The sequence below is a fragment of the Camarhynchus parvulus genome, chromosome 4 (genome assembly GCF_901933205.1).
Source record: "Camarhynchus parvulus chromosome 4, STF_HiC, whole genome shotgun sequence".
NCBI lineage: Eukaryota > Metazoa > Chordata > Aves > Passeriformes > Thraupidae > Camarhynchus > Camarhynchus parvulus.
The window spans coordinates 8,414,868-8,438,255 of NC_044574.1; the positions used below are offsets into that span (position 1 = coordinate 8,414,868).

At 46.2% G+C, this 23,388-nt stretch overlaps 1 protein-coding gene across 6 annotated transcripts in view; it reads left to right on the forward strand.

The window, feature by feature from the left end:
* The first annotated feature begins 246 nt into the window (after positions 1–246).
* FGFR3 (fibroblast growth factor receptor 3) overlaps positions 247–23,388 on the forward strand; it is a 54,796-nt gene continuing 31,654 nt past the window's right edge. For 2 of the 6 annotated variants that reach the window (XM_030948315.1, XM_030948316.1), the window contains exons 1-2: positions 247–722; positions 20,655–20,918. In XM_030948315.1, the coding sequence (XP_030804175.1) occupies positions 545–722; positions 20,655–20,918 (442 nt within the window). In that variant the 5' untranslated portion in view covers positions 247–544. The remainder of the gene's footprint in view (positions 723–20,654; positions 20,919–23,388) is intronic. The other 4 variants (XM_030948317.1, XM_030948319.1, XM_030948318.1 and 1 more) reach the window with 3 other exon arrangements.

Sequence of the window (23,388 nt, forward strand, 5' to 3'; positions counted from 1 at the left end):
CTCCGCCCCGAGGGTTCGGCGGGCGCCCCCCCGCGCAGCCGCGGGGCCGGGCGCGGAGCGGAGCGGCGCGGGGCGGGCGCGGCCCCCGCGGCGGCGGCGGCGGCGGGGCGGGGCGGAGCGGGGCGGGCGGTCCGGCCCGGCGGGCGGGGACATCGCGGCCGCCCCGCTCCGCGCCCGCTGCGCGCCGAGCAGACGCAGGAGCGCCGCGGCGGCGGGCGGGCGGCAGCGGCGGCTCCTGCGGGCGCTCGCTCCCTCCCTCCCTCCCTCGCTCGATGCGCGGTGCGCGGCCGGCCGCGGGGCTTGCGCAGGTAGGCGCCTCGCCGCCGCTCGGCGCACGGCTTCGCCCGGCCCCCCGCACTTTTTTTACTGCTCCCACCACTTTTTTCCGCCTTTTTACTGTTACTTTTCCTGTTCCTCCTCCGTGTGGGCACTAGGGGCGGGGGTTTTCTCGTCCTGCTCCCCGCGCTGAGCGCCTCTCTCCCTCTCCCGGCAGCGCGGCGGCGGAGCGGAGCGGTGAGCGGCGGCAGCATGCGGCGGCCGGGGGATGTCTGAGGCGGGCGGTGCGGCGGCGGCCGCGCTGCCCCGGCGCCGCTCCGGAGGCATGCGGGCGGCCTGGGGCTCCGTCTGGTGCCTGTGCCTGGCGGCGGCCGTCGGCGGGATGCCGGCGGCAAGGCGGCAAGGCGGCGGCAAGGCAGCGGCGAGGAGCGGCGGGCAGCCGGCAGGTAAGGGCTGCGCGGCCGCGCACACTACACGTGCTCTGCGGGGACGGCTCCGGCCCGGCCGGGTTCGGAGTCCCCGTCGCTGAGCGAGCGGAGTGGGGTGGATGGATGGAGAGCGCCGGAGGCGGCTCCGGAGCGGGAGTTACGAACGCGGGGCGCTTCCACCTCGCCGCGGCTCGGGGTAGTCTCAGAGGCGCCCAGGAGGGACAAAGTGCTTTTAAGAGGATCCCTGTCTGCCAGGAGCCCTCTCCCAGCAAGGCAGTGCATGGCGCGCCCCGTGGGTAACAGCTGGGAAGATGCTTGCGTGCGTGTGTAGCGGCGCATCTTCGGAAATGCTCTGACTGCGTGTGTTCGGGTGGGAAAAGTAAGGAAAGGGCATTTATATCCTCATATTGGGAGCAGAAGGGGTGTTGCTGCAGCTCCGGGTAGGCACAAGCTGGGTTGCCGCTGAATAAGCGGCTGTGCTGAGAAGGGAAGCGCGTTTCGGGGGAGCCGGTGACGATCTCCCCTGGAGTGGCGGCACTGCAGTTGCAAGTGAAAAAAAGTTAACACGTCGGGCAAAAGCTGGGTTTTGCTTTTTGCCTTCTTCTTTCCAAGTAATATACGGCGGGTTTGAAACATCGTGTCTCTCTGATCCGCCTCAGCTGCTACCTGAGTCCCTGTTTATTTTTCAAAGCTCTTTAATGGAAGGGAGCCCCCTCGCAGCCCCCTGTCCCTCCGGTTTGCATGTACCCGGCAGAAAGTTTCCATTGTTCAGGAGAGGGTTTGAAGCCTGTTTGCCAAAAAAGTGACAGGGGAATAAATGGACTTCGTGGAGGCTGGGGGGTGGGGGGCATTACTTTCTTACCCCTTTTGGTTAAAGCTATAAATCACACAGGGGGTTGGGTTTGTTTTCAAGAAAGTCCTAATAAAACACCAGATTCGTACTGTAACTCGTTTGGCTCATTTTTCACAGCCAAAAGAATTGATTTATGGGGCAACATCGCGGGGACTTGGTCGGAGCAGATGAGGTCGGTGTGCGGAAGGCGGCGAGCAGCCTGTGCTGGCCACAGGGCTGCGAGTGACAGAAGCGAAGTGTCCCCAGCTCTCTCTGGCTTAGCCTGAAGGGCGGGTTGGTGCTGTCATTTCGGGCACAGTCGATCCCATCGGGGTGAGGAGCAGCCTCGGTGGCTGCCTCAGTGGTCCCTGGGCTTCCAGCCTCACCTTTAGCCCGTAGCTGGGGTCGGTGACGTGCTGAAGTGGTGCTAAACCGCTCCCATGCTCTAAAATACTTTTGCAAGTTAAAGCTTTGGGACGCTGTTGGAATCGTAGCAAGTGGCACACTCGGAGGTCACACGGAGGGAAACATCCTTCCAGTGATGTCTGTGAAGCGAGTGATGGGTTGGGATTTCCAGGGCCTCCCGTGGAAATCCTCGGGACAGGCTCTCTTCCCTCTCGGTTGGCTTTCTCCAAAGCAAAGGTGGCACTGTCAACTCCCGCTCTGCTCCCTGGAATGGGATTCCTCCCTGAACCAGGAGGCTTCCTGTCAACCCCAACCCCTAGCAATGTCTTCAAGAGTTGCCCCATCACTGTGGGCTGCTGAAAGCTCCTGTGGACAGGGACTATGAGGGGAGAGACAGCTTTGCAGTGCCTGTGGCCATCCCACCATCATCTCCCACATGCGTGGGGAAGCGTGAAGCCAGCGCTGCTTCCCCCGCTCTGTGCCAAAGCCAGCGGCTCTGCGACCCAGAGGGCACCCGCTGCCTGTCCGACCTGGGGGGGAAAGGTTGTGCAGAAGAAACTGTAAAGAATATAAACCTTCAGAGCCAAGTAAAAACACATTTTACTTTTTCAGTCTTTTTGAATTGAATGGTAAAAAGCAAATTCTTTCTCCTAGTCAAATGGGCCATGGGGTATTGGCTCATTACTGAGGGTTGTTGTTCACTGGGCTTTGCATTTACAGTCTAAGGCCTTATTTTCCATAAAGGGGCTTGGAAGGATTTTTCCCCAGTGATCTAATTCTCCACACGGGGCTGTGAAGGCTATAACAGCTACTGCTTTGTGCCTATACTCAGCTACATAAAACACACATTGAAGGGAGGCATTCTCGAGGTATGTGTATGTTTGCTAATATGAATACTGGCTATTAGTGGAGGTGGAGGGGGTGCAGGTTTTAACATCTCCGCAGGGAGGTGTTCGGCTGTTGGCAGGAAGGAGGCAGATGGCGGGGCTGTTGCTGAATAGAAGCTAAACTAAAAACACCAGGGGCCTCATCTGGGCTGAGTTTCTCTTCTCTCCGGTTCTCCGGGGCTGCTGTAGGAAGAACAATGTCAAATTTCCCCCCTCCCTCCTTTTTTTTTTTTTTTTTTTATGAATGAAAGTAAGAGAGGCAAGGCAGGATTGAATGTGTATGTCATTCAGGGGCTATGACAGAGATGATTAGGGAGGTCAGTGAACTCCTTTGCAGCCTTGAGCATGCGGTCACTCTATTCAGCAGCCACAGAATAGACATCAATATAAAAAAGCCCGTCCAATTTGCATTAGTATTCAGATAAAGATATTACTTCGTACGATTTGTGAATGTCAAGTAATGCTGGCTGTTTTCTTAGAGAGTAGCCCAACTGAAACAGCAGCATTTAACTTTTAACAAATTCTGATAACCAACCATCCTGTCTCCTGTAACTGGCTTGTGTGTGTGTCTGCACACGATATATGTGAAAAAGGCAGTTTCTGGGCTCTTTAGGATTTGTGTTGCACTAGTTAGCTGCTGAGGCTGTCTGAGTGCATTGAAAGAGTTGTATAGAGAGCTGCTAATGTTTGATCAGGTTTGTGCAGGGAGGGGAGGGGAGGGGAGAGCTCTCCCAGTCTGTCAGGAGCAGGAACCGAAGTTTCCTTGTGCAAGGAGTGGAATTGTCACAGGCAGTTTTTTTTTACACAAGGACTGTTTAGGGATTTTGTTTTAAGTTTGATGGGAGGGCATGTATCAATTCCTGTGACTTTTTTTGCGTGGAAAGAAGTGTTGATGTGCTGGCTGCAGTGTTTTTCATGCAGCTGATGACAACTGGGCTCTTGCAGCTTTCCACCGTGAGCTCAGCGAGGGCTCCAAGGTGTAGGGCACACTGATCTGTGTCACTCTGCTTTGTGTATCTGACTGTTTCAAAGTTCATCCTGAAATTATAGGGGTATTGAAGTAAGTGCCAAATGGCACGGGCTGTTCCTGGAGCTGGCCTTGGGGTTTATGCGTTCAAACCCTCTGCAAAGAGTCTCTCATATATTGATGGTGCTGCTTACTTTGTGCCCTGCACCTGAAATGTTCTGGGCAGCTGTGAGTGATAGTTTTGAGATTAAAACTTGATCCATTTGTTCTCATGAACAGTAGCAGCTAAAGCTAGTTCAGTCTTTAATGTTGAGACTAGTACATTTTGCTATATGCAATAAAATAAGAGAACACAAATAAAAGATGATGAAACATCACTTCTTTAAAAAAAAATCTATTTCTTACCTTGCAAATACTGAACTAGAAACTGAACTCTGTTCCAGTGCAGAAATGGACTCAATATATTCAATAGTAGCTGTATAACATGATCTCTTCTACATATACTGACAAGGGTCACTCCAGTTAAATCTGAGGATTTTTTCTTTTAATAAAGACTTTATTAGCAACTGCTGAGTAGGAAACATGATGTAGATCTGAAAATTGTGTAGCAAAGTGTTGATCTGCTAATTAAATTATGCAATTAAAGTAAGCTGCTCTAACTGGCATGTTAACTTTTACGACTCCCTCCAAAAAAATCCTCAGTGCTCTTTGGGAAGGTGAACCTGTCCTGAAGCCTGACTGAACGTGGATTTTGAAATTAGGTGAACACCAAAGAACTCTTGATTACGGCATTCCCACTGTATCCAGACCATTTCCATACAGTGGGACCCAGTCTGCTGGTTGCACAAAGCTGAAATTTTTCATAAAGCTGAAGGAGGGTTCTCCCCCCTCCACCTTATAAAGCTGAGAAACAAAATTTTTCCATTTTAAAATAACAGTGAACTTTGATATCCAACTGAATGCTTAGAAAGCTGTCCTTTCTGAATACTTACTGTGTACATCTGCTGTTTACTTAAAGATCCTAAAAGATAGGGAATCAGCCTGGTTTCTGAGCAATTAATACAATTTTCAGTTTATAAAAGCCTTGGATCAAGGTGTTTCTGACAGTGATCTCTCACTGGCATGCAGAGCTGTGACTGAAGATATTTGCTGCACCTTTATTTTAGCTAAGGTTAGGGCATGGCCTGCTGGTGGCTTTTTCTGGCTGGTCACTGGAGTGTGCAGGATTCGGAGCAGGAGCCTGAGCACGAGCCATTAGTTTTCATGGAGAAGTGGCTGTGTTGTCATCATGGTTTAGCTTTTGGCAATTTTTACTATATCTAAGGTAGACCCATCAGGCTTATAACAAATTCAGACATTTATACTGAAAATAGAGTTGAAATTCCCTCTGCAGTTTTTCCCAGCTCAGCTGAACCTGATACACAAATAAACAATGAACCTGGCTATTTTTCTTATGTTTCCCTGTTTGAATAGATTTCTGTCTTGTCTCTCATGGGCTAAATGCTCGTAACTTTTCATGTGTCCTGGGAGTTTGTCTGACTCTGCATATCTGTTTTTTTCCTTTTTTTCTGGCCCTTAAAAAACACTCCAGCCTTGAAATTGCCTGCTGACTCCGAGCCATTGAATAGAGTGGTTTGATGTAGCTGTTTCAGTGTTTGCCATTTCATCTCTTTTAACAGCGATTAGTGATAAACTTGATTGTACATGTACCAGACTGTGTGCCAGAGAGGATGGTGCCTGCTAAAATCTTGCCTTACTCTGGATTTTTTTTCAGCAAATGGGACTCTGGTTCAGCACAGCCACTCGTGGTATGTGGCAGCCCAGACTGTAGGAGGGGTAAATCTGAAAGCACCTCTCTGCAAAGGCTGGGCTAAAACCATATCTGAAGATGCATGCAAAGCCAAAAGCACCTTAAAATACCTTGTTACACCCTGAATTTTTTTTCTTGGCCTCCTACATACGTTGTCAGTTTAGCTGTTTCCCCTCTTTTGGCTGTTTATCTGGTGGTCTTGTTGAAAAAAACCCTTTTGCTCTGAAGTAAAGCTGACTCCCCCAGTGTCTCCTTTCTCATACACTCAGAGCTCAGGTTGCCAAGTGCCACAGTGTGATTTAAAGCTTTGTATGTGTGAAGAAGGGCTTTTATTCCTGCAGTGAACGCTGTATTCCTGGTGTGCTTACCCCTAAAGTATCTGCTCCTTGGCTTGAATGACCAGGAAGTTTCTGCAGTATCAAAAGCAAATAAGAACTGTGAGATACGGGCTGAGTAAAACCTTTAGCAAACTTGGTAGATAAAATGTGAAAGGTAATCAGATGTAAACCTGCCCTATTATTCTGATAGGCTATCAGGGCTTTTGCATTTCAGGTGGATAGGAACTAGCCAGGAGGTAGATAAACCTTTTTTTTTTTTTTGTGCAGTGACACTCAGGTTACTCAATGTAGCAAAGCTATTTTTGAAGAATAGCAGCACAGTCAAGTAAGAAAACATTTCTCCAGTAACTGCTTCAGTTTCAGATGTATTAATCTAAAAAAGGGTGGTATTTATTGCAGAGGTGGGGGGTAGGTCTAGTGTGCTGGTCCTGCTTTCTCAAACCCAGAGAGCAAGGCAAGGTAACGAGCTGGTTAAATCAAAAGGTTATATTGAAACTTGGAAGTAGATCTCTTTATCATGCAGAACTGTATGCAAAACAATTGCCGTGCGCTTACATGTTTAGCATCTGTGAGATTTTGGGGCTGTGCCATTTCTGCAGGTTGTGAGGGGTTAAAAGCATTAATAACTCAAGTGAGAAGGGTTCCAAGTTTTCGGGTGAGGAAGGGAGGCAGCCCAGGGCTGCTCTCTGGGAGCAGGCTCTGCTCCACAGGCAGCTGTGTGTGCCAAAGGCTCTTCCCTGGGAACATCACAGCACCAGGACCCCAGCAGCAGCACAGCCAGGGGTGTACTCTGACCTGCTGAACCACCTGAAGGTGTCACACTGACACATGACAGCATGCTGGCTTGGATTTTTCCCATTTCCTTTTCACCCAAGGAGCCCAGCCATCAGTTAAGTTCCTTGAGTATGAGGTTTTTAGGGAAAGACAGTAACAGGCAGTGGTAGTGCACTGTGGCATGCCAGAAACCTCCAGAGGTGACTTCCCAACTGTTGCTTTTTCACAACTGATGAAAGTGTTTGTGAGTTTATCTTCATTTAAAACTTTTGCCCTGGAAATCTGAGTGTTTTATGGTTGTGTCTTGGTTTCACTTGTGCTGTTCACAAAGAATCTCACTAAATTATTTCAGCTGATGTAGTTAAATCAGTAAAGCTTTGGAGACCAGTGCTGGGTTATGAGGATTGGACTAGTATCCAGAAGTAATGGATTTTAAGCATTTTGGAGTTGACCTGGCTTGGGATGGGTGTAGGGGAGACAGCAAATTAGCTGGGCATTGCTTAGGGGCCAGACCTTGTGGGGCTGTGGTGTGTGGGTGGGTTCTCACTGATGCCAAGAGGGAGAAGTGCTGGAAAATAACAGGCAAGAAGGGGAGGACTTCACTGTCAGAGAGCTCCAAGGAGGGTGCTGAGGATGACAGCATCTCTGATGCTCTTCTCACAAGAGGCAGGTGGCACCTGGCTCTGTGAAAATGGGATTCAGGCATGGCCCTTGTAGCAGGACCATGTCCCCGGAGCCATCTGGTCCCCTGTGTTGCTGGTGGGGCCTCTGCAGAGGGGATTTTCTGGGGGTTTCGCTGTGGTGAGTGGCAGAGGAGGTCGTGTGAAGCCCTGGAGCTGTTTTGGTTCCACAGGGCACTGCAGAGTAACTGGCATCACCCTGAACTGATAGCTCATCCCCTCTTGCTCACTCCCCCTGGGGAAGGTGAAATACACCTCTGTGAAGGCTTTTCTTTGCAGTAAAAAGGAGCTACAGGAGATGTCTCTGGATCCAAATGATGAGGCCAGCCTTTCTCAACCTTACCCTTTCCCTGTCAGAAAACTGAAAAGATCCCAAGAATTATATTTTTAGTTTTATTTTGATGCTTGACAGAGCCTGTAAAGATCCTTCACAGCAAATTTGGCTCCCAGTTTGGAGGGTCATTGCTTTCTTTAGGGGTTTTGCCATTCTATGCTTCTTGTAGTCCTGTAAAAATAATAATGAGGTCCTGATCTTGCGCCTTTTGAATCCTAGGCAAAAAAAGCCCCCATTGATTTCCAAGAGAGCAGGCTGAAGCTCTTCACAGATCGTAGTGGGAGCAGCTATTTAGCATAAGCAGGGATTGTTTGGGAAGTTTTCTAATGACCCAAACATTTTAACAAGCAGAGGAAACTCTGGCGAGTAAAAGGGCTCCCAGTTTGGGGGTGGAGGTCCCTGGAACTGGCTTTCAGTGACCTCCCATTCTTCTCTAGGCAGCTGTAACACAAACCTTCCCATCTTCTTCCAGTAACTCCAGCTTCGATGGGAGCCCATGGCAGCATCACAGCCCCAGCTAAACACCAGAGGCAGTGGTGACAGCCACCACCCAGCTCCCCATGCCTCTGTGTGGGGCTGTGCTGGCCACTGTCCCCTCCTGCCCCATCCTTGCTGCTGTTTTATCAGTGTTGCCAGCATCAGTCCCAGTGCCATGAGCTGCAGGCAGCACAGTGCAGTGGGAAAATGTTAATAATTCCCTGTTAATTCTGTGGGTGAGCCTGAGCCCTGGGACCCTGCCCCACACAGGAGCCTGTGGAGGAGCTTTCCTGGCACTTCTTGGGCAGACAGCACAAGAAAATGTTTCACACAGGATTTTTTTTTTAACCCTGCTTTTATAGGCGAGACTCAAGTACAAGCAATTCCCTCCCAGCAAAATACTTCAGCAGCTTGTGTGGAGACTCTAGGGCCTGAACTAACTGGTGATTTCATTTTTGTTTAATTTTTTTTTAACTTCTCTCTATAGATTCCCCCAGGAAAGCATTTGTTTCTAGGCAGTAGCAGGATCTGTGTGAGATGAGCCAAGATGTGCCTTGGGAGTCTCACAGCTAAAAGTGAAGAGGAGAAACCGATTGCAGTGAGAAGGTTAAGGAGTTCTGAGTGTGCCCTGACAATTAGCATGTTCAAGTGAAGATAAATCCTCAATGAGCCTTTCTTTAATTAAAAGAATGATTGGAATTAGGCATAGTATCATCTCTCCTGATCAGTATCGTGAGTATCTGTACGAATAAAGCATTTCTGAGAAGGGAGAGAAGCACCAGATTTTAATCTTCCTTTGGTAGCCGATGTGCCTGCCTTTTGCAAGGGCATATTTCTCCCTGTCTTGGAGTACCCAGGCTTGTTGACAGTAAACAACTGTCACTTGGCAGTTGATGAAAGAAGAATGTTTTAACAAAACATGTCCAGTTTAAATAGTTATGTTAATAGGCTGGGGATTCATGCAGAACTGAGGGGATCCGGTAAATGGAAGTACATAAATTAGCTGGTATTTAGAACCATAGGATAGTGGATTGGTTTGTATTGGACAGGACCTTAAATATCACCTTGTTCCAACCTCCAGTACTCACTGTGTAAGAAAAGAGCTGAATGCAGCTGGGGGAGAAAAATTAAAAATACTTTTCATTTTTACAGTCAGTGTGTTATGCATGAATTCTCTGCTTTCTGTGAAAGCATAAATTTTTTTTCCAAAGAAAATTCCGAAAGCCTCTTTCTTCCAGCATGTGGTGGGTTGGGCCTGGGAGGCCCCTGGGTGGGATGAGCTGCAGGGCTGGGACCCCAGTGCTCCCACTGGGTGCCCCAAATGCTGCTCCCAGCTCCACAGGCAGCATTTGAGCTTTGCAGCTGCCCTGCACTGTCCTCAGCCTTTGCCTCGCAGGGGTGGTCACAAGGGGAGGCTGCAAGAGAACTTTGCCTCCTGATTTGTGAATTGATTAATTACAGAAAGGAAGGGGTGGGGTGTGGAGTGGGGGAAAGTAAGGAACAGCAGATGGTGTCCTCTCTGCATCCCTGCCCAAAGTTGCTACAAATCCATCACCCACCTTCTTTCGAGTTAAACACTGCTGGATGTAGTGAGAGATGAGTGAGTGCAAAGTGTTTGTTCCAGCTCAGCCCAAAGTCATCACTATCAAAATATGATGAGTGGGGGCCTGGTGTCAGGCACTTGAAATCTGTAATCAAGCATAAAAAATATGTTTCAGGTTTTCCAGGCTCCTGGCTCACCCAGCTTGGGAAGAAGGGTGTAAGTGGCTAATGGGGGATACTGCATTATCCTTGAAGATACTGGGTAAAACCACTCTCCTGCACTCCAGCTGCCATCCTGGGATATAATATAAATACAGTAAATACCATGGAGTTTAAATACAGAGTACTGTGCTACAGATACTTTCTTTTAGCCTGGGGTATCTCAGAGAGGGGCATCTTGACAGCAGCACCTTCTGCCCTTGTTGCAGTTATGGTAGGAGAGCTGGAGGAGCAAATGGGAACCACCAGAGTTTTGACAAAAGGGTCCCACTCAATTTTCTTTAGTCCAGTGAATCAGTTAGTATTGCCATTATTTGAACTAGGAGGCAAAGGAAGCCCAAACACAAAGCCTCCAATGCAGAAATGGTTTGCAATCTGCCCAGGCAAAAAAGTAAAATAACTCCTGGAAAGTGTTAATGGAGTTGTGCTGGGACTCCAGCCTGTGAATTATTTACTGGAGGAAAGAGATTTTTGCCTAATTTTTAAGTGCAGGCAGGCTGGCATCTTGATTTTGAGGAGGCAGTGGGCTTCTGCATTGCAAAAGTCTTCATGAAGGGGAGCAGCAGGGGTTCTCCTTTGCCCTGTCCCCCTCAGTGCAGGGACAAAAAGGGGCAGGTTTGTACCCACCCCTGAGGTCTCAGTGGCGGGTCACTGCCTGAGCCTGGGTCTGGTGGCCCCCATGCCCTGCAAATCCTTCCTGTGAGGAGTCACTGCATGCTCTGAGCAAGATTATCTTGTGGGTGGAATGTGTTAGTCCTGGCAAAAAAGGGCCTAAAACCTCCTCAGGTGCTTTCAAAACACATGTAAATGTTTGAAGTGGAGGTTTTCTCCCTCTCTGTCCCCTCCTCCCAGTGCATAGGAAATGAAGTGCAGACAAGAGGTGCAGTCTTTGCAGCAATAACTTAACCCAGTGTTTGAGCCCAGCTATTTTGGGAGTGAGACAGAGCAGTTGGAGGGGTGGCAGAGGATGTCTCAGAGCAGGCAGGAAGAAAAGATGACCCTGGATTAGCCACCCACCTGTGGAAAGGGAGTGGAGGAGGCAGAATGCTGTGTGCAGCTCTTGCTCCTTTTATGGCTTATGCATCAAGGGAGGTTGTCCAACCTCATGTTTTCATGAGTAATGCGCAGTGATGGTTCATCCTACCCAAAGGAGCATGGCAGGAGCTTTGGTGCCTGACTTTCAGGCAAATCCAGCCCTTTAGTGGCTGCTGGGCTCAGTTTTTATCATCTCGATCTTCTACCGGTCGGAGAGCTGTTTTCTTCCTCCCTTGTCTGCTGCACTGGCCATGTTTGGCATGACAGCAGCATCCATCTAATTCTTAGAGGCTCATTTGCACAGAGAAGAATTTATAAGTGTTTCTGGTAGGGAAAGGAAAGGGAAAGCTGGGGAAATGAGAGTCAGAAGGATGGGGAATATATCCCAAAGTGCCTGTGGAAGGTCACTGGTTTGTGCAGGTAGGACCAGCCACATACTCTTGTAGGAAGGTGGAAATAGCCCTCTGAAGAAAGTCTGCATTTCCTTACAGAGATAAGTGCTAAAATATCTCTGCACAGAGGTATCTAGCCTGCTTCTGGAAGTTCTGGATCCTAATGTAGTGCAGGTTGTAGATGATTATTTGGGAGCCCTAAAACTGCTTGAAGTCAGTGGGAACCAAGACACGCATGACTTCCCTGAACTCTCTCTTAATTTGTAAAGTGGAGTCCCAACCCTGGTGTAATAGATAGGGTTACAGGAGACCATTAAAAGGTCCCTCCTGGTGAACCTGATGCCCTGGTGCTGCTGCTGGAAATGATAAACCTCTGCATTCAGGTTGGATGGTCTGCCATGCCCTGCGTGTATGTGCGGATGCATGGGAGCTGGTAAGTCCTGCTAATTTAGGGATTGTTTTCCAAGTCTGCTTTCTATAACCCTGTAGACTTAGTACAAATAAAGAACTGACTAAGTTTCCTGTGAGAAGCACAGAACAAATGCTAAGTGTGGGATTTGAATGCAGAAAGGTGAAAACACAAATGTATACAGAAACAGCAAGTCAAACAAGCTGAAAAAATATTGTAAGGTTGATTTAACAGAGCAGTGAACTCAAAGCTGTCTAATCCCTTTAGCAGCCTTCTTTAAAGAGGAGAAATAAAAGAATTTTTGGCATTGCTTTTCTTTTCTATCTCTCACAACTCTTTCTAATAATGCTGAAGGATAAGACTTGAGTTTAGCACAAGGACAAAGTGTTGCAGCTTTAGTTAGAGGTGTTTTCTAAATACAAAATCTTCGTTTGTCATTCGTGACATTAAAGTGGATCAGACTTCCTGAAAGGAGATTACTGTTAAATTTCTCCAACTGGGGTACCTGGCACCTAAATCTCGCTCGAGACTCTGAAATAACAAGCTTGGTTTTGAAAGATGCTGAGCCAGGTCAGGCTCTGCATTTAAATCGTTTAAGCACTCTCAGAATCTGGCTATTCATTTTGATGCATAGATATGGATTTCTGGGCTTAATCACCGACCTTTGCATTTCAAATGTTTGACCTTTGTTTTCTTTACTAAGTATGCAGACAGAGTGGCCCCCAAATTATTATTATTTTTCCCTTTTACACAGCTGAAAACGGCCAGCAGAGAAGACTTGAAGTTCTGCATCTTATTACTGAGAAATAGGGATCTTTGGAAATAGCATTTTATGTTACTCAAGGGAAACTTGCAAAAAAGGGAATATTTTCTTATTTTCATTCACGTGAACATGATCCTTCATATATATAAAACCCACAATCAGTTGGAAAAAAACCCACCCAAACTACCCTAAACCTTTGCCCTCTCTTAATCCCTGTACAAGAGGTTTTTTTTTTTAAGATGTCCTTTTCTCCCCCCTGAAATAAAGGCAATTGATAGGCTTATAAACAAATACCAAACATTAAGTCCTAATCTCCATATAGAGGAGCCTGACCCTTTTTATGGAGAGAGAGGGTAGAGGGAGGAAACGGGGCCAGGAGTTTCAGGTTTAATGCTTATTAAAGTTTTAGTGGGTGGGAAAATGCAATCAATAAATTTTGTTTAATGCCCCAAAACTGGTTTTAGTTTTCACTAGCTACACCGGAGAGTAGTTTTCATTTTGAAACTAGGACACTCGTAGTTGGAATGACAATTAATGTGGAGTGAATATGGTCCCAGTTGGAAGCCGATTTTTTGAATAGCATGAGAACTCCCCCACCTCCCTGCCTTGGCTCCAAAGTGGGGTAGCTTCCGTTTTTAATTAGCAAACCCGGCAAAATTTAGCTCATTGTGAGTTTCTGATCCTTTGGCCCAGTGGATAGCTTGGATTTCTCCATCTTGCTGTCTTGAGGCTGTTCTTTTTCTTTTTTTTCCTTCAGTTTTGGTGCGGGAAGGAAAGGGGGGCTTCAGGATACTTAGGATTAAAGTCATTGTTTGGGGGTATTTGCAGCCAGCTGCCTGCATTAAATGAAGATTAGAGGAGTGCACATTAAAAGTGCAAGGGAAATACAGAGGACCTGGGATTTGGGAGCTGCATAGCTGTGAACCGAAGGGGAAAGGTTGGGGCTTTATGGCAAATTTTTTCTGATGCCATGTGATCTTAAAGCCCGCTTCAGAAACACCACAAGTAGCTTCCAGGGCAAAACTGGCTTGGGAATTGGAAAGGAAGCAGGAGCATTTGCATCCCTTAAAAAGTTCCTCTGAGGTAAACCTAAACTTTTGAACCTGGGGAACTTATTTATTTCTTAAAAATTCATCTGCAAGAGCACTTGAGAGGTGGTGAAATTTTGATAGAACTGATCAAGTAGCTGAAAGCCCACCCTGGAGGTCAAAGCTCCAGCAGTAATGAGTATTTGAAGGATTTTTAGGAAGGAAATGAGGGTATAGAGAAAGAGCCCAGGAAAAAAATAACCAGAAGAATCATTCAGCAACATTATAAGAAAGTTTAAAAATATTCCCAAAGATACAGCTGCTCTCCTTTCCCTGTGCTTCCGTGGAGCAGTCATTTGTGTAAGCTGTGTCCTTGCAGCAAACTCTGCTAATTGCTTGGGCTGTGTCACCTGCAAAACCCCTCCAGGTAACCTGGAGTAGGAGGGATGCTGTGGTGCACTGATGCTGAAGAGCACAGGTTTGATCAGGACCTCCACAGTTTGCAGGACCAAGTTCTGCTCCAGTGGAATTTGGGGCAAGCCTTGCCCAATCTGTTGGGATGCTGGGAAGCCTCGTTCTGTGCCTCAGTTTACACAGCTGCTGGCACTGGCTTTGGAAGGGCTTGTGGTAGTTGCTTGCTTGCTGCAGTGATGAGGGTTTTTTGGACTTCCTCAGGCATGTAGAGCAGAATGTAAAACATCAGCTGCTTTGTGGTGGGATCTGTCTGTCAACATCAAGCTGGGATGCCCCTGCTGTGCTGAGCAAAAGCTGAGGCCAAGTTGGCCACTGCTCTTCAGAGGCAGCAAGAGGCAGGACACCAAAAGGATGACAGCACAGTCTCTTGTGCTCCCCAAGGATCAGCCCAGGGAGTTCCATCACTGCCTGGAGCAGGGAGCAGTGTGGGCTGGCCATGTTTGGCACCAGGGCTGGGTGAGGTGGTCTGTGTGCCCTGTGGGATGCAGCTGCAAGGGTGTGCTCATTGTGCCAGGCTGGGGCTGGTGTCACCCCGCTGTGAGTGTGGGCTGCTGAGGATTGCTGCAGCTCATTGCTGCCCTCCTGGAGGAAAGCACAGGGACTTTGGCACCTGGGAGAGCAGGTGCCATCTGCATGGGCAACCCTGAGCAGGAGCTCTCACAGCCTGGGGACTCAGTGTGCCCATGCTGCCTCCCATCTGCTGCTGCCTGTCTTTGGGGACCATTGATGAAGTGGAGACATTTCCTATCAGTTCTTTTATTTCTCTAAAACAAGTTCCATGCTAAGTTAAAAAAGTTCAGTGCAGAGCTCTGAGCTAACTAGTACACACAAGGGGTGTTTGCTTCCCTGTTTTCAGTGGGGAACCGAGTGTTTGCTTGTACAATCTGGCCAGATTTTAAGGAAAACTCCCCATCACTGCTTGTTCTTTTAAGCCAGCAATCCCCAGCTGAAGGCTTGGGATCAGTTCTGGCCTCTCAGCAGCAACCAAAGCTTTGTGCCTCTTGGAGGGGTTTGCATTCCCATCTTTTTAGGTGTAGCCAGGAGACCCCTTTGGTTTATTCTCTGGTGGGTTTTTTTCTGTCCTCCTCAGGGCTTCCAAGTGTCAGAAGGAAATCCTCCTGGCCAAAGTGTTTTTGTAACTGTTTTAGCTTTGTGACAATTTATTTCTTTAAACTCTCTGTGCCTGAATTGGGTGATCTATGAAAACAGTCCATTAAAAGGAGGGTACTGTAGAGTCCTGATGAATCCTGTTTTCTACTTGGCCGATGGAACAGAAAGCTAATTGCTAGTAGTAAATCCATTCAAAGGAGAGCTGGAGGGAGGCAGAAAAGCTAATATTCCTCCTTGAATGCCATTTAATCTCTGAAACCTTTCATGCAGATGTAAATTAGGATTTGCACAACAGAGTCAACAGTTGCTCCCTAGATAAGGCGGATTTGCAACATCTGCTTTTTCCATTTTGGAAGCTCTTCCAAAGTCAGGGATAGCCAAGCTAAACAGTAGAGATTTTTTTAATTCCTTTCCATAATCTCTTGTTTATAAAGAAAGCTGCATATGACAGAACTAAACCTGGTTATTGTTTTGCTAATTCTCTAGGAAAAAGGTTTGCTTTTCTCCTAAAACAGATCTAAGAAAACCCCCACGGGGTTTTAACACAGCGCAGTTACTTGTTAATGTCTTTGAAAGAAATGTCTGGTAACAATTGCATAGGCCACTGCAGCACAAATACAGTATAAACAGTCTACTTTGCATTATTATTATTATTATTATTATTATTATTATTATTATTATTATTATTATTATTATTGCAGCTGTTTTAAGCTTTTCCAGGAGAACTGCCTCCTCCCAAGAAAACACATGCAATATAGGAAAGATGATGTGGTACTTTTGAGTGATCTGGTCTGGGGGAAGGTGTCCTTGCCCATGGCAGGGATGTTGTGATGAGATAATGTTTAAGATCCCTTCCAACACAAACCATTCTGTGGTTCTATGATTCTGTGAAATAATGGAGGCAAACCCTTTTTAGACATGATTATCTAAAGACATGTTTTTATATCACAGCTTAGACTTCTGCAGATACAGATATTTTATTTTTGCAGTATTTTATTTCTGGGTGTGAGCCCCACTGAGCAGGGGAGATAACCCAGCAAAAACACTTTGGGAGGTGATACTGCTTCAGCAAAGCATCCTGTGCTGCTGTGATTGCCAGAGCAAGCCCCTTCTTCCCAGGATGGCTGCAGTCTGGCACTGGGAACAGGGGTGCAAGAAGGCTCTTAACCCCACAAGGGCAGAGGAGCTGGGGAAGAGAAAAAACAGAAGGTTTTCTATAATACTTTTTATTTTATAAATAATAGAAAATATGCACACAAAATACTTCATATAATATCATGCATGTATTTGATATATTTGCTGTGCCAGGCTGGTGAGGTGCCTTTTGGGGTGACGGGGCCATAGCCAAAAAGGGATGTTCCACCTCTGGGACCATCACATCTGTGCAGAAAGGAGGGGAAGCTGTGCCCTGCATAAAGCACTGCCAAATATACGTAAATAAATATAAATATAAAAATATATAAAAATATATTTTTATATATACATATATAATATAAAACATATATTAAATATATATATATATATATATGTATGTATGTGTGGCATGGTTCCTGTGGGGAGGTGACACTGAGGCCACTTGTCACTTTTCCTGGCTACATTTTAGATTTAGACAGATCTTAAATGAACAATATTTGGTAAGGAAGGTGTTTTATTTCCCTTCTGGGAAGTTTGCTTTTCCCAGTGTAGAAGTCCCAAGGTGAGGTAGGGAAGTGACTCCATCCCAAGAACAGCCACACAGGTATTGTGAAAAACACCTGAATATTATTCAGTGGGTGAGTAATACTCAGTTAACACAGGTAGGACACTTACTTAGAATAAACCAGGGCTAAATAGACAGGACACATTGCTGGTCTGACTCTGGAGGCAGTGTACATGCTCTTTGCCACCGTGGCTGTGTTCATCCCCCTAATGCCGGAGGTTTTCATACACCTCCAGCAATTATTCACCAGCTTGCTGGCTGGGACCATGATCCCCTTGGGAATGGGATAACAACCTCAACAGGAGAAAGCTCTGGCATGGCAGTTGCTCTGTGATCCTATAATGTGTCCTGTCACAGTGGATTTGGTGCAATAAAATACTTAGAATGAGAAACTATTTCACATTAACCTGACGAGAGAAATGCGTGGAGCGCTGCTGTCTCTGTGCTTGTTAACGTGCCAAATACAGCCTGTCCAGCTTGAAAAGGGAAAAGTATGATCTGCTTAGAGCTGAGCCTTAGTCCATTCCAGCACTGGGCTGTGGAGCAATCCTGGAGAGCCTCTCGGGGTTGCTGGGATTCAGGCTGGGGTGAGGAATGTCCTGCTGGGGGTACAGGAGGTTGTGTGCCTCAAGAGCTCTGTGGAGCAGTCCCAGTGTAGTCTGAGCTGTGGTGGGTGTTCCCCTGCTGCAGGATGCCCACTGAGGGAAAAGGATGATGGTGATGGGGGATGCATGTACCCCACCGGAACAGTTCCTCAGGACACTCCTCTGAACACTTTGGTGTTTGAAAAAGTAGGGCTGTGGGAAGTTGTTCCAGGGGAAAAATTAAAGGTGAAGAGAAAGAAATTTTGTGGAGCCAGAACCCAGCACCCTGTGAGCTGTCATGGGACCATGGGGCTCCCTCACCCCTCACTGTGAGCCTTTGCTGCCCAGCAGCAGTCCTCAGCAGCATCTGGAAATAGTCCCTGACACCCAGGAGGGCATCAGGCAGCCTTGAGGTTGGATTTTCTGGGGGCCATAAGCAGCCCAGGAATAGCCCACCACCCTCCACCTCTTCCATGTCCTTTTGTGCCTGAATAAAAAATAACTTGGGAGCTGCATACGTTAAAACCAAAGTAAAACATTTCCAGGCTCAGCCAGAATCAAGTATTGATGTCTCTGAGAGGAGCAGACAGCTGATGGAAATACTGACACACTTAAGTACTTGGAGCTGTGAACCACGCAGAAAGTGAATTATTGCTGGGATGAGCCAAGCAGCCACGGAGATGAAGTATCTTATCCTTATAAGTGAATACATACAAAAGCATTTCAGCGTTGCTGGGCCAACTGCTCCTCATTGTGGAAGGTGTTTCCAGCCAGTTGCTGCCTTTTTGCTCCAGTGAACAGCTTAAAAATGGTCTCTTTCTCTGTAGTGTGTTTGCTACGAGCAGTGGTGACGCTGCAGGCGCTGATCTCCATCAGAGGCATCTCTTGGTGGTTCTCAAGTCATTACTGCTTTGGCTAGACTAATAATTTGTGGAGTTTTAGTCATACCTTGGGAGCCCACAACCCAGATTGCCTCTTTCTCTCAAAGAGCCTGTTAAAGCTGCAAATGTGTTAATCCCTGCTCTGCTGGCAAGTGTCAGAGTGGGTTCCTCTAGCCCCTACATGGGTTAACTCCCTGGTAATTTATATTTGTGTGTCATGGTTTAATCCTGTCTGGGAACTCAGCCCCACACTGCAGCTTGCTCACCCCAACTCTGAGGATGGAGGAGAGAATTGGAAGAGTAAAAGTGAGAAAAGCACCCATAAGGGTGGTGATAAAGACAGTGTAATAAGAGAAGTAAGGGCTGTACACAGAAGCAAAGCAGAGCAAGGAATTAGTTCTCCACTTCCCCAGGGCAGGTGTTCAGCCATCCCCAGGACAGCCAGGCTCCCTCATAGTGTGACTGAGCGACAAATGCCACCACCCCAAACAATCCCATTCTCCTTCTTCCTCCAGCTTTACTGCTGAGCATGGTGTCATATGGTCTGGAATATCCCTTGGGTCAGCTGGGTTGAGCTGTCCTGGCTGTGTCACCTCCCATTTTTTTACAGCTGGAGAGTTGGCTTCAGAAGGGGGCAACTTCATGTCTCCTTCATGTCTCCTTCATGTCTCCTTCATGTCTTGGTGTCTCTGGTTGCAAAGGTGTTGGAAACACCAGGCACATGCAGCTGGAGGGCAGGAAGGAGGAGCTGGACTCTGGCCACCCTGTGGGAGATGTGAGCTTTGCTTCCCTGCTTTGAACTCCTGCTGTTTCAAGCATGGAAATGAGACTGTCTCTGCTTTCACACTTATCTTTGGACTTGAAAGCTATATAAGGAATGAGAGTAAAAATTGGTTCTCCAAGGTCACGGTTGGCAAAGTGCTTAAAAGCATTTGAGTGCCCATTTAAATACTTTGTGGAGATCTCCATTTTGGGTCCTGTTTATTTTTTAAGCCATAAGTATATAAACAAAAGTTTGAAAAACAGTTAACAGAAGTGAGATTAAGACCATTTGTAGTGTTCTTCTTTTAATTCGCTGCTACATCTACCCTGAGATTATTCCCAGTCAGTACAAATGAAGTCACTAGAGCCAAACTTTGCATCACAACATCTGCTGGGGAGATTAAAGGTAGAGATGCCAGAATCAAGTTGTCAGAAACAAGAGGTGCTGCTTCATTCCACAGAAGAAGCTTGAGACCCCAGTCCATCTGCTGGGTCTTACTTTCCTCTTCATTCCAGCATTCCCTGTATACATTTTATAAAAATTCCTTGTTGCTTTGTCATTAACCCAGGTTCATTATGGTTTTTGAAAAAGAGTTACTTCCTTTTCAACAGCTAACCAGTACAGTTTGGGCTGTGCTTAGTCTGGGCTTGTTCCTGTTCAGTGGGTTTATAATACAAAAGCCAAAATATACAAGGCTTGATCATCTGGCAAACAGCTTTGGTAGAACTGTGTTTAGTGTGGAGGGCTTGTACAGTTGTGTGGGGTTTGTTTTCCAGTAGATGAAATTAGTAAGAGGTTCCATCAAAGTTAGACCAGTACTTAAGTCTTGCAAGTGCAAAGCTGTCCACAGGGCTTTTTAATGTGAAGCCAAGGTTTGTACCAGTGAAAAAAAATCCTCATAGTCTAGAAGAAGGAAGAAAAAACTTGAACATTTAAACCAGAATATTTCTTGACCATATTTTCCCCGGAGATATATCCCAATTGAGGAGAGACCATGGGTGAACGCTCAAATGTATCAATGAGTGCTGGTCTGATAGCAAGGAGATTCTGCATGGAGCTCAGTCTTCTTTTTTGATTTACTAAAAGTATATGCTTTCAGGGAAAAAAATTATTGAAAGGGAAAAAACCCAATGCCCTAAACCTCTGACTGCATGAACACCACAGCATTCTGGCCAAACCATAAAATATTTGAGTTGGAATTGCTGCCATGGTATGAGGAAAGGTTCTTTGTGGGCTTAGCCTCCTGCGAGACAATACCTCCCATGAAATACCACCTTCTCAGGCTCCCAGAATCCTTTCTTTCTACCCTGCAAGGCTATTGACTGCAGCATTTTTATATTTTAAATCTTTACATTTACACAAGAATAAAAACACAAATGACAAAAAGAGAAAAGCAGTACATTTTTCTCTTATAGCCTGTGGTAGGCAAGGGGAAGGTCTGGGCACATGGAAGCATCAGTAGAGCAAATACAAGATAGATTTATTTTTTAAACACTCTTCTATCTCTGCTCTTATTGATTCATCTCTATTTCTTTCTCCCTTTGCAGAATACTTGAGGAGCGAGACCGCCTTTCTGGAAGAGTTGGTGTTTGGAAATGGAGATACCATTGAACTTTCCTGCAACACCCAAGGCTCTTCTGTGTCTGTTTTCTGGTTTAAAGATGGTATTGGAATTGCACCTACCAACAGAACTCATATTGGGCAAAAACTGTTGAAGATAATCAATGTGTCATATGATGACTCGGGGCTGTACAGTTGCAAGCCAAGGCATTCCAATGAGGTCCTGGGAAACTTTACAGTTAGAGTTACAGGTATGTGCAGAAATGCAGTTGTTTTCAGTGATTTTCTGTTCTTTTTTTTTTTTTTAATTTTTGCCCTTTCACATGTTCAGCACGACTGGTGGTTTGTGGTGTTTGTCTTTCCTTGGAAGGTCTGTACCTTCCTGGTAACTCCTGGCAGTGATTAGACTGGCAAAGCAAACCAACTGAAGAATGCTTGTGTGTCCATACCAAATGCTGAACCTTGATGTTAATACTGAGAGAGGCTTAGAAAGGGTGCTGGTCAGATGAAACCTCAAATCCCCCTTAGCACTCAGATAGATGCAATGCTACTTGTGGCTTTGAAGTTTTTTGTGAGTGAGTGAACTGTGGTTCACAGGGGTTAAATGATGTTTTCTATGTTATGTGACAAATCAGCGGCAAAGTTGCATGTAAGAGCTGGAAGTTCCTGAAGACTGTTTCTCTGTTGTAGCTGGTAAATCTCTGCCCTCCATCACAGTTATCACAAATTGCTAGCTTGTGCTAGAGGTAGCTTATCTGTAAACTGTGTATATCCAAAATATGTGCTTCATCAAAGTTACTTACTGGGATTCATACATTGCAAACAAGTGCTGTGTTAGCAAAGCACATGCTGTCATTTGTTTGGCCATATTTTTTGTGATGAGAATGATAGAACAGAACAACTACAAGCTGTCCAAGCCTGGATCACTAAACACAGAGTGCCAGAAAAATCTGTTGTTTGCAGATAGCTGACCACCAACACAAAGGTCATTTTCATGATTTCAGGCTGGTGCATTGATGGTGGATCACTGTGAGCAGATAAAAACTCTCCCGATCACAGGTTAAAAGCCTGAATTTTCAAGAGAATTAGTCCCTTTGGGATCTCAGGTTTTGAAAACTTTCATTTGCCCTTAAACTATTGGAGGTTTTTCAAGAATCCTTGAATAGCAGGTCCTGTCTCCAAAGGTTGAGTTCCCTCAAAAAGTAAGAGTCTCTGTCTGAAAACCAAACACAGAGATGTTTGTGATTGTGAATCACAACCACTCCATAGAGAACTTTCTTGTGTAATAGGATTTTGTGTGAGAGAAAACCATCATGAGAATAAAAGCTCGTTTCACCAAGCCTTCAGCAACATCTGCTTTTTATTGAGCGTTACTGGAGATTGCTGTGAATGCTTCAAGGTCATATCAATTAAATGGTTAAAGAAGTATTTGGCCCTTGAAAGGTTTTCTTTAACTAGGTACGATTATTGGAACTATCCAGCAAACTGCAGGTTGTTAGAAATGTTACTCTTCTCTTTTTTTCCTAAGTGACATGAAAATGCTTTTGAGTTCAAGGGGCAGCAGGGAGGCAGGAGAGGGCAGCTGGTTACATGCTCAAATGAAACAGCTGCCAGCCCCAAAAGTTTGTAAAGTGAGAAATTGTTTTTAATAGTGGAAGGACTGATAATCCTCTGCTTTTAAAAAGTTTAAGCCCCTGTATTTTTCCTCTTCACTAATAATAGCTAATAACAGCTTAAGAACTAGCGAGTAACCTGAACCTGCTTTCTGACAACATTATGAGTCTTTGATTCTATTAGCCCACTGTCATTACCACCAAAGTGCTGGTAATGTGGGAGCCTTCTTTTTAGCTGTCAGCAGCACTTGTTTTAAACTTTGAAGCTCTGCTTTATGTGGCAATAGTGGCGCCTCTCATATACTCAGATATTTCTTCATAATTAGTATTGATTGTTCAGTGTGGCACTGCAGAGATGAGATTGTGATCAGAGATTTGTGGTTTGTGTCCCCAGTTCTTAAAGGTAATGCCAGCAATTAGCTCAGGTATCTGGTCAGGTGTTCATGTGGATATCTGATGTTTGGGGCTGGAGTTGTTCTCTGCATTAAACTGGTTTAAAGCTTTACTAACAGACTGGAATTGCTCTGATCTCTGTTCTTTAGTGAGCAAAGCTAGGCTAGGTATGTTTGGAATAGCTGATCCACATACAAGTTCCATTCTGAGAATGCTTCCATGTCCTGGGGGCATATGAGGATTTTCCTACACAGAGCCGTGAGATTTGAGTCTGCAACAAACTGACTGCGCTGCAGTGGCTCTGACTGTGCACAGGGGGATGTTTGATGCTGGAAGCAGAGCAAGTAGATGCTGGAGCTGGCATTCAAGGGCTGAGAACCAGGCTGATTATGTCAGGATTTGATCTCTTTAAAATTCCTCCCTTGACAGACAAGGGCTTGAGTGTTTTGCTTGTTTGCAAAAAGAAACATACTGTCCCCTAAAAACCTGAGCACTTGGAAAGGATTGTGTAGGGGCTGCATGCCCAAACTGATATCCAGCCCTGTTGGCAGAAGCTCCATTTCTGCAGCCATTTCATGCACAGAACAGCCTTTGGATATAGTGGCTGAGCAGCACCCCTGTGATGAGCATGGACTGCAGGCTGGTACCAGCAAACAGAGCTTTCAGAATACCCAAGGCCAAGCACTACAAAACGGGTGACTGAACAAATTAAGTC